Source organism: Rutilus rutilus (assembly GCF_951802725.1).
Source record: "Rutilus rutilus genome assembly, chromosome: 19".
In the NCBI taxonomy this organism is placed as follows: domain Eukaryota; kingdom Metazoa; phylum Chordata; class Actinopteri; order Cypriniformes; family Leuciscidae; genus Rutilus; species Rutilus rutilus.
Genome location: NC_140232.1, coordinates 6,518,921 through 6,530,893, shown reverse-complemented (window position 1 = coordinate 6,530,893; position 11,973 = coordinate 6,518,921). Strand labels below are relative to the sequence as shown.

The following is an 11,973-nucleotide window of genomic DNA, read 5'->3' as shown; positions in this document are numbered from 1 at the left end:
GACTGATGTTTCACTGGAGAATGGAAATGTGCCAATTTTCTCACACACTGTACAGTGTGCACACAACACAGGGACAGAATAGGACACACAGACCAGTGAGGAGCCCCGGGGAAGAACCGAAAGCAATAAGCTTCGGGGGCCCACCCTGCGGTGAAGATTCCCTTATAGGCCCTTCCCAACCATAGTCCATCCTCACCTCACTGTTCCTTTTAGGTGTCTCATGAATTAAGAAATAGGGAAAGAAGGAACCACAATTAGCAGACTCAGATTGAACAGAGGATACAACCCTAATGTTTGCAGTCTTTACAATGAATACTGCTCTGTTGCCGTTGTTCTCTTTTGTTTTCTTTCTTCCTCTGTGCAGATACCACTTGATGGCTGTCCCAAGACCCATATGCACCGACCTCCTCACCTGCATATGAAGCCATAACCTCAAGAAAACAACTAGACCCACTGCCGAGCCAACCAACACAGAAGAAAAATACACAACACAGAGACTCACCTACGGGAACTTCAGTCATCCATCAGAGAACTTGAACAAACTACAACAAGACATTCTTGATCTTTCAACAAAATAACACCAGATGACTGAAGATAACTCTTCATGGTTCGGAAACCTGTTAGTATCAAGTGTGTCAACCAACAAATGACTCACGTCCAGCACAAGGAAATAACAGTTCCAACCAGAAAAGACTATTACCCGTAAGGACTTCACGGACCCTAATTGCATGTTTGTTTCTGTGTCAGCATGCAATTACAGAAGAACTACAAAGATCATATGCTATGTGCCTGTAATGATCAAGTTACAAGAATGAACTTTTAAGTGTTTAAATATGTATTTTGTGATAGTTATTAAAACTCTCAAAGAGGGGACTGTAGGATTACAAGTTTATTAAATGTTTAATTTAGGTTACTGATTTTAGCATGTGAGGCATAGATGATGATATTTCAAAGAAGATTAAGTCAAGCAACCCAGGTGTCGGACATTAACCTTTGTATCCGGAACAGTGTCATGGTCCCAAGTTAAGCTATGATCATGTGAAGGTATGGGTAATACTGTCAGGCTGATTGGATCATTTGAATGATAGTGTTATGCTGATTCTTGATTGAATCAAATCATCCCTATGCTTTGTTTTGAGTTGTCTCCACCTCCAAAAGTCCCTCCTCCTTGTAAATGTATAAAAACTATACTGTATAGAACTCAGTTAGACTTGGTGACTGCAGCTACCGACAGCTCGTGTTCTCAATAAAGAATCCTTGCTGAAGAAAGAACCAAGTCTCCTGGTCGTCGATTCTGAGTTTCCAACAGAGTTCTCATGTCTTGGGCAGACTGCCTGCGTTGCGTGTGAAATGTCTTCATCCCAGGCACAGTGGCATATATTTCATATATGTCATATGAATATAATTTCATGGGTTTTATTTTTTCATCGAAAACTAGCATGTTAGCGTTTACTAGCTACCAGATTGATAATTCGCTCCTCTACTAGCATTACTTGATTCATGAAGATAAATGGAGGACCAGATAGCTTCCGTTACATAGCCAGGCAGACAACAAATTCGAAAAACTAGAGATAGTATGCAAGCAATATACTTACTAGTCCAACAGCATGACGGCCAAGTCAGCATCGGTTGGGCACCCCTCCTCCTCCTTTAGCTCACGCCAGCGAGCGAACGCTGGACCAATATTGATCCTCGTCCGGTGAAGCAGTCGATTCTGTTCCCTCCCGGAATTACTGCTCCCTTAACGCAATCATACTACAAATCATGTGTAGTTGCCGAGTTACCATACGTACCATCAGAACTGAATACAAGCAAGAAGCACAACTGGATGTATGGGAAGCCAAAAGGTTAAAAAAGGATAGTATTTTTTCCCGAAATTTAAGCTTTTTTTTTATTGTTTTTTTTATTTTATTAGAAGCGAGTTTTTCCCCATCTGTCAGTTCAATCCAGATTATTTATTTTTTACATTTAAAACGTTATTACCGATTTCAATGTAATGTTTATTAAGGCTTTGATTTATTAAGGTTTATTAAGGCTTTGACGCATGCACTGTCAGCAGACACGGCTCGTTGAGGGGGAACAGGAATTCCGGTAGGGAACAGAATCGACTGCTTAACCAGCCTTTGATTTTGTCTTTCTCCCTTTTTCTCTTCTTAGTCTCCTCCAACAAAACCTTTGCCTTCTTCGGTTTCGTTGCTGCTTCGGCCATGACAACAACATACACACGCTATACCACATGCTATACGTCCGAATTTGAGGAAATGGGGTGTGGGGGAAGTGAGGTATGCCGTAAAGCAGTCGAATTTTGTAGTTCTTTTTGTGCTCGGGTTACTACCCGAACCCCGAAGTTCCGTAGTGCCAGTAAAAGCGATACAGACCCATCAGGCTATGGCAGACGTGTCATTCAACCTATTGTAAGTCGATGTACCATCACAAGGGTCTTGGAAATATATTATGAAGGTTGAAAAACTTCATGGTGTTGCTTTAATACAATTGAACTTTACTCCACAGGTGATGAATCCAAAAAATAAACTATAAGCTGCATTGGCATAGCAATACCAGTGTTTCTCACAGGATTTTTGGTAAAACTGTGGTGGGTGGACCTCGGGCCTTGTAGGGAATAATCGTCAACTATGCAGGTGTGGAAATAATGCGTAATGGCAGAGCCCGTCTACGGAGAGCCTGGCCACTCCCTATTAAGTCCTATTGTACTGAATTTTGGTTGTAGTTCCACCAGAGTTCCACTGGGGGCGATCGCCCATGAGTGCAAAATGAATGTCTATGGTGCTAGACGGCTAAATTTGTCTCTTTCACCCGATTGCCGTTGAGAAATCTCAGATTTGATTGTAGGTTTTGCAAGTTCAACATGGGTTATAGGTACCCTGGTAATCCAGAGTTCTCGCGAGCGCACAAGTTGAATTTGCTCAGCGAGTTACTCTGGTGTCGAGTAATGATGCTCATTAAATATGCCCCTCGATCTGAGCTGCACCAATCACATTGGGTTATCTGATATAGGCGGGCCAGAGGCGAGCTAAATAGATGACGACAGCGCTGTGACGTCGAAGTCATTAGTAAACATTGCAAGATGGCTATGGGTGAACACAAGTTGTTTGAAACGGCTTTGGCCGCTACAATGAACGAGTTAGACTTGGCTTTTTATCTAAAACAGGAACAGAAGATGCCGCTCGAATCGTTCCTTTGCAAGAAGGACGTTTTTGCTGTTTTGCCAACCGGATACGGTAAGAGTATGATCTACCAGTTAGCTCCGCTGGTAGCTAAGCGTATGGGGATTGTTGTGATTGGTCGTAGTAGTGTTATCCAGTTGCGTGCAGTGAGATTTTCAAATGCATGCTTGGTGCCGCCCCTCGAGCTGGCCGAGTTTCATTAGTCGACGCCAGACCCTTCATCTATTAGATTTAGGTCTGGATTTCCAGGCTAGGTTATAGGTTGAAAGTTGAATGAACGAGTACTTATGTCCTTTCGATTTCTTACAGGTTGAGTTGTTGTTGCCCATAACACGCTAGCATTCTGCTAATGAACGCTGATTGGTCAGTGAAGGACTGATTACCATTAAAGGACCAAGGATTGCCGTAAAGCAGTATCTCTGGTCGTACGATGTGTATGACATCATTGACATTTTAAAAGACTTTTTAAAGCAAATAAGTGACTCTTAATAAATCTAACACCCAGCAATGTGTAATTTCTTTGCATCTCCTTTCGAATACAACATTCAAATTACTAGACAAAAAATTATACCCTGAGAAAAGTGGATTTTGAGGGGTATTTCGCCATAGACCTCTATTCATTCTGCACTCGTCCTGTGAGCGCCCCCATATGGAACCAGAGTGGAACTGCAACCAGTTCAGAAGCCGGAAGTTTACTGAGAGTGAAACTTCTCCCCTTATTAGACATTCTCTGGTAATGGGTTCATATATACACTCATGACATATAGCCTAAGTGCTTTGAAAGTAGTTCTGCGTACCTCGGACTCTACACTCACTGCCACAGGAGCTGATGAAGGTCCTGCTGCTGCAGAAAACATATCTGTTATTTTGACACATTTTACATAGTCTGCTTGAAGGGCCTGTTTCTTTTTTTCACGCTATTTCTCTGCACATTCCTTGCATTTTATTCTCCATCTATCTGATTATTTTGACACAGACACACTGACACGGCACGTGCGAAAGGAGCCCAAAGGAGGAGGTGTTTAAAGATGTGATTGGGCCAGCCCAGTGTCAATCAATAAAAGAACCAATGGGCCGCTGATCTATCTACGTGTTTCATGGTCCGGTGTGGTGAACAAATGTCCTATAGAAGAGATGAGTCTGAGCTGCGTCAATAGCAGAGGAGAAAGATCGCGAAATTTTAAAATACGACTGTTATTGTGTCACGAAATGTAGTTTTAAGAGTTTCTTAGTCGAGAATGTATTTGTTTTAAAGGGGCATTCCACCCATTTGAACATTGTTTTTTATTTAAAGTGGGTCATATATGTAGTCGAAATGTCAAATAAATTTTGAATTTGGTGCCTTCGTGACCGAGGAAAGACAAAAAATAACTTCAGGACACATTTGTATGAAAGACAACAACTCCCACAATGCACCACATTGCACAGCTCCGCAAGCCACTCCCACTAATCCAGAAAGCGCATATCTGCCTATAAGAGAAATCACTCTTCCGTCTACAAGGCTAGCTACCACCAGAGCTTGAAATTCATTTCACATTCACACAAAATGTCTAGTTAGTTGGCGAACTCATTACTCCTCGTTTGTATTTCTTTCGAAAAGGTGAATTATTGCATGGTACCTGGATGTTCAGTCAGAACATATGCGGTGCGAAACTAGGATAGTTCTCAACACAAACGTCCGTGTCCTCGTCTGATTCAGAGATTTCGTCCAGGAGAAATTGTCATCGTTGAAATTCTTTGCCGCAGACGGACTCTATCTCTGTGTTCGTAGTTGCATCTTACAGTCTATGAGTTGCATAGTGAGATCACCGGCGCCACCAGTCCGCCCTAACTCGAGCCAGTCCGGGGTCCTCGTCCGCGGCAGGCAGGTCTTCTGCCTCGGCTGCTCTTCGCTATAATGCGGCTTGTAAAGGTAGCCACAAACACCTGATTCAAGCATCAGACTTCCGAAATCCTCTTCTTCTATATCATATTGAGCACTCTCCTCCGCTATTGTCATAACTTTACATCTGTCTCCACAGCGCCTGTTAGCTTAGCTTCAAACAAGATGGAGGATATTGCTTTCAGTTTCAGAGTAAAGTCCCACCCACTGATCTGTAATAGGTCTGTAGCGTGAGCGGGTCCCGCCCCCTGGGAAAGATGAGGAACTAGTGCTTGTAGTCTCAACAGAAATCCCCCCCTCTCACACTTCCTCCTACAATGACGCAAAATGACGATTTTTGCGTCATTGTAGGAGGAAGTGTAAAAGGTAAATAACGGATTTCTCCCGTCTCAGGGGAAAATGAGAGTGTTGCACGACCATTCAATAGTATGACTGGGTTTCTAACAATGCAAAGCTTAATGCAAATGGGTGGAGTGTCCCTTTAAGCTCAAATATGTTGTTTATTTATTTTAAAAAAAAACACTAACAACGAGAAATGTTTAATTTCACAATCTATAGCTTCGGTTAAATATATGAAACATATAAGTTCAAATACATTAATGACTCGTTATAACGTGGTACAAACAACTTCTATAATAAAGTGATTTTATATGATTTGTAACCAGGCACTAAAGCGATTACCTATAAAACGTGCTTTGAACCAATATATATTTGCTTGGGTCCTAAGCTCGGACTCATCTCTTCAGTAGGGCTGCTTTCGAAACCGCACACTCAATGAGTAGACTGTACTTAATTTCAATAAGTACTTACTTAACGAGCGCTAAAAGAGCAGGTACTTTATAGCCAGATCTCGTTGAGTATGAATGCGAACCGGACATCTGCCATGTTGACGTTATCATGTGACCTATCATCACACACGCAACAACTTAAAAGATTTGAACGACACGTTAATCTATCTGTAAATATCTTGATATTGATTAAACTTGCTCATTTTGTGGTCTTTTTGAAGAAACTGCTGCCCATTTATTTTGTGAATACATTTAGGGTTGATTTAAGTTCTTATATTTAACCCTACTAATGTGACCCACCGTTTTATCCTTAAAGGAGCTGTAAGAAATGTATTTCAATTAATCATAAAATGGCCCTGATATGTAACTAGACATTAAGAAATCATGTTCATTTAAAATACTTATATCACTGACAACAGTAGTCCGGCCAGGATATTGTCATTTAAAAAGTGAAGTTGCAGCCCTCAACTGATGTTGATGTTTTGGCCTGAAGCGCCACTCTCCACCTATCTACCAATCACGAAGTCAGTAGTGTTTCGGCATCGGGGTTGCCAGCTCTGCTCTAGTTACCACAGCTACGTAGCAGCCTACATTCCTGCTGGATCCTGCAGCCTATCTGGCAACCTCGAGTCAGGGGGGAGGGGGAGGGGATACACCGCTCTACAGTAATTTGAAAGTGATTGCAGTACCAGTTTTGGCCACAATCTTACATACGGCTCCTTTAACGATATTATTTATTTTTATTACGAAATCCCCAAATTGTCATCTCTTGAATATGTTGTTAATTTCTTTATTTTATATCCAAACATTTTCACCCACAAGCAAAAGTGGCTAACTGCTGTATGTTTTCCTTTTTCTTGTTGAATTTAACTCTCGTTTCATCCCTCAGGCCTAGGCCTATAAATAACAAATGTATTATAATGAATTATTTAAGAAAATATATATTAAGATATTCAACCTTGTAGGTTCTTTTTTCCTGTGTAAAAAAATCTCATATTATGTACGCAAACCCATGATATATATATTTTTTTATATATATATATAAAAAATGTGTAATGTCTGAACAAAGGGCAGCTGTGCGAAGATTCACCTTTGGAGAAAACTGTTGATTTTATACTCGAAAAATGTAAGTATCATCACTATTAAAAATTAATATTACCCCAGAATGAATTGCATTGCTATTCCACCCCAAAAAAACCCCAAAACAATAACAACAATAAATGCTGACCAATACTTAATTATATTACTTTTTACTGAAAATGATATAATTCAATAAAACAAACAAAATGTAATGTATGTCAAATGACATAGCTATGCATGATTGAATACACTCTAGATGTGTATATAGTGAACTACATTTTCATTCAAACAATTAAATAAAGCATTAATTAAATAATTATATTTTATTTACTGACAACAATAAGAAATATGAATAAATTAGTAAAAGAATGAATGAAAGTCACCATCACACAATAAACAAATGCATATACAAGTCAACACATGAAACAAAGCTTTATCCAAACTACAATCATGTATGTAGGCTACAGGTGGTGAACCCCACATCCTTCTGCCATCTCAACACAGCGGTTCCCATTCTGCAGCTTTATTCTGATGAATCAGCTGACCAGCAGATGTGAGCCGTTCCTTCGTGCCTGAGGTTGTTGTGTGATGTGCTGTGCTTCACAATCTGAGGCAATAAGGGCAGGTGGAGTGATTGAGGGTCTCGTAAGGGCAGGTGGAGTGATGGAGGGTCTCGTAAGGGCAGGTGGAGTGATGGAGTGATGGAGGGACTCGTAAGGGCAGGTGGAGTGATTGGAGGGACTCATCCATGGCACCATCTCCAGGATTCAGCTCTGGGCTCCTCATCCTCAGTGCTCACACCAGCCTGCTGACATTTCAGATCCAACAAAATGCACAAACATAACACAAAAGCAGTCATTTTAACCACACAATGTCATTTGATTTCAGTATTATTTAGAAGACAAAAGCGCTTTTTTTCACAAATGCCGCCATCATCTTCCCTTGCAGGTCCTGCTCCACCACAAAAGATCTGCAGCAAATGCACAGAAATCAAGAATCAGAAAAGTGCTGTAATAGCTCTGTTTGAAATTACAATAATTAAAATAAACTACAACTTAATATTTAAATAGTTGTTGTTATCCATTTCTGTAGTATACTCACTCAAAGCCTTTGATGGCAGCATTCAGCTTCATGAGCCACTCTCCACCGGATAAACACACATCTGTTCATCTGTCCCTGTAACATCCAGACAAGATTCACATTACCTCTGTGATTTATGAGCTCAACACTACATTTACATGTTGAGGTTGTTTTAACTTTTTATCCAACATAAATGTTCCTCAATTTATCAACAGTAATGGACAAATAAAATAGATAACTTATGTTTAGTTACTTTATAGATTTGTTCTACATAATAGCACACATTCATCACTCAGATGTCTATTTCATGTTGTGATGTGCTCTTCTGCAATACTTACTGAAGATTTTCCTGTCAGATGTAAATAGACATTTAAAATAAGCGTCTTTAAGATGTATATGGTTTATGTAAATCCACGTTAGAAACATAACTTACGTGTCCTTCCTTACTGGAGCTCCCCTGTTAGCTAACGTTATACATAATAAAACGTGTTTTTACAGCAAAATCACAACTATACTGTGTAACGTCTTTACACCTTCAACAATTCAACAGTTTACTCTTCAGTAGTTCAACACATGCGATTTTAACACAAGAAACCGTGATTACTCACATTTGAAAGCACCCGCGTCGCCGATCTCTGCGATTTTTGATAATGACGTATCCTCTCGCGTGGCCTCCTGGGATAGAAGAGTATTCAGCGGTTGAGCACTCGAAAATCTGGCCGGAAGCAGTAAGCCATCCGGGAACTTCTCGCCTACTCTTTTGTGAATACTGATGTTTCGAACGTACTGCTTCCTTCACGTACTGTTTTCGCCTACTATATAGTAGGAAAGTAGGCATATTCGAACGCACTTAAGTCCGAATCTCACGATAATTAGTACATCACCCAGGTAATTCCATAGACAGTATATAAACTGGACACAGCGACCCCATTGGATTCAACGGAGGAAAGTGAAGTCAATTAGAAGCACTAACTTCCTGATGGTCGAGCGTACTGCGCAGACTCACACTGAGCTTGACGACGTAGATGTGACGTGAGCAACCCGTCTGTCTTCTAGTAGCTGTGCCAAGCGAAATCTGAATCATTCCCTTCCGAAACTTGCAGAGACGGAGAGTGTGAGTAGGAGGTGTCCATGAGCTGGAGCAGGAGAAACTTTTGCTAAGTATTCTGATTAATTACTTTGCCATTTTGCCTCCACGTCCCCCCGATTGCGCGCAAGCTTCTCCTCCTGTCCATAAGGTAATATCTCTACTGTGCGACAGAGAGTCGCGTGGGTATGACGCAATCGTTAGCCTATTTTTACAAAAACTGCTTCTACGGGGCCATAACGTAAGATACAAGGTAATGGAGCCTTTTATACATTTTCGTGTTTCTTTAGAAATAAATGATGGACAAATGGAGTCTTTAAACGCCTCAGATGTAAAGTTATTCGCTGTCAAAGTGACGCCAAAATGAATGGGAGTCAATGGGATGCTAACAGCAGGTGATGGTCTGATAGCCAATGGCGGCGCCCGGGGAAGCTTCAACATAATATGAAACGCTGCCCCCCTGGGTAATTCTCGCCTACTCTTTTGGATTCGTACATACTTTTTCGCCATGTTTTTCGCTCGCCTACTCATTTTCCCATACTAAATAGTAGGGAAGTATGCGGTTTCGAACGCAGCCTAGGACTCATTTGTTTACCACACCTGTGGCACCACCCTTCTTATACTGTCTATGGGCACCACACCTGAAACTCCCGAATTGTAACAAAACATCAGTTTAACGCGCAAGTAGTTTTAGTTTCTCTTTCTCTAATACAGTCAGACAAAAACGGAGCGATTCTGAAAAAAAACAAAAAAAAACTAGGAGACATATTGTGTATAAGGTAAGTGTAAAATAAATGACATGATGTTCTTTTATTTGTGTTACACAATTAGTTTTAAGATAAATTGGATCGGTTCAGTTAAGTGTAGGCATCTCCACTTTAATTCGGAGGCAAAACACACTAACTTAGCTATCAAGACTGCATAAATGTTGGACTATAAATTTGCATTTTTAAGTTGTATTAGGAGTTGTGATGGTAATCTAGACTAGTGGTGCAGGGAAACCGAAACTAAACACACAAGCAAAAAGTTTGGAATAACAAACAACTTCTAAATATTGTAAGATTTGTCCATGTCACATTTGCTCTTTTTTTGTAAATTATTTTACGCTGCAGCAGCTTAGCCAGAAATTGGCCTTTATCTCATTTCCTGGTTTCGGAACGTTCGAAATCGTCAAGCAGTGTACTCGCACTTCCGGTGGTTACTTACCTTTAGATGAAAAGTAGGTCAGTAAACTTAAATAAAATTGCGATTTAGACCAGTGTCTGTCAATATTAAACCGCATAAATACTATTTAAATAGGAATCATGCATGTTCTGCCTGTCTCTGTGAATGAATGGCACAGACGCGCTGTTTCATTTACCACACACACACTGAGGCACGCATCACGCTCACGATATTTTCAGCCTATATGATGACAACAATGCACTTCATCAACAAAGCCGCTCTGAGAGTCACTTCAGCAGCATTTTAGCTTCATTTGAAAAAAACTATCATCATATCATAAAACACAGAGAGACTCAAAGGTCTACACGGCAACCCGTCAAAATAAAAGTTTGGTTTAACCTTTGAAGAAATGGTTGCTTAAATAATTACATTTTAAATAATTGGTTATAACAATTTAATTAAGCCATTAAAATGGAATCAAGAAAAGAAAAAGAAACTTTTGGGAGATGCGAGAGCGAAGTAGTCCAGTGATAATTAACAGGCAGCCATGGTGAACGCAATAACCGGAAGACGCAGTACACTGCTTCAGCATGTGAAGAAAAATAAAACCTGGTTTATTACAGCATTGTGTATTAATGAAACAAACAATGGCTAGATCAAATGTTTGTGATACATTGTTAATGAACTTTTGAACATCGAGGACAATCAATAATATGTACGTTTCAGTGGCGTGCATTAACAGTAGCTCTTCAATGGGCTATTAAACCAAATTAAATAATGATCAGTTCTGATTGGCTGTCGCAGATCCAAGCCTCTTACACTCTCAGACAGGAGAGACAATGTAATTGTGAATCCATTTGAGTTAATCAAGCTGTTTTATCTAGATTTTTGCTCATCCTGATTTTTGTCACCCTTTCTCTGTAGGTTTTGAAGGGTCACTGGGTACGTCACTGATCCTGTTTTGAAGGGTACGTCACTGATTGAGTACCTTATTAAGAGGCAGTAAAAATGCATGACCACCAGAGTGACTCTGACAGCAGTGATAACAGCATGGGCGATCGTCCTTCATTTACATGTGAGTCAATATATTGCATTATGCAGGTTTGAGCCACGTTTTGCTCAGGCAGTTCTTTAGATTTTGCACAATTCTGCTCATCATATAAAGCCATCGTGTCTCTTCAGAAGACTTGGATTTGGATTGTAACACTCAATTGATCATTTTTGCAATGCCTTGCAGCCTTTATGACATTTTTGGATTTTTTTAAGTTTTAGAGGAATGGACTTTAAAGGAACACTCCACCGCTTTTTCATATTAAACAATGTTATTCCCTTAACTAAGACGGGTTGATACATACCTCTCTCGTCTCAGTGCGTGCACTCAATCGCTCTGGCGCGCGGCGACACTTTGATAGCGCTTAGCCCAGTTCATTCATTAGGGACCAAACAGAGATGAAGTTAGAAGCGACCAAACACCTCCACGTTTTCCCTATTTAAATACAGTTACACGAGTAGTTACACGACCAAGTATGGTGAGACAAAATCAAACGTGGCGCTTTTCTAAGCGGGTAAAAAGGATAACTATAATGTATGGCGGAATAGCACAGCCGAGTCGAAGTGCTCCCAAGTGCTATTCTGCCATACATTTTAGTTATCCTTTTTACCCGCTTAGAAAAGCGCCACGTTTTATTTTGTCACCATACTTCTCGT

The 11,973-nt window shown here is 40.4% G+C and overlaps 1 protein-coding gene across 1 annotated transcript in view; it reads left to right on the top strand.

The window, feature by feature from the left end:
- The first annotated feature begins 9,739 nt into the window (after nt 1-9,739).
- LOC311278501 (GTPase IMAP family member 9-like) overlaps nt 9,740-11,973 on the top strand; it is a 48,527-nt gene continuing 46,293 nt past the window's right edge. Inside the window, exons 1-2 of the mRNA XM_084389396.1 lie at nt 9,740-9,881; nt 11,191-11,341. Of these exons, the coding sequence (XP_084245522.1) occupies nt 11,275-11,341 (67 nt within the window). The 5' untranslated portion in view covers nt 9,740-9,881; nt 11,191-11,274. The remainder of the gene's footprint in view (nt 9,882-11,190; nt 11,342-11,973) is intronic.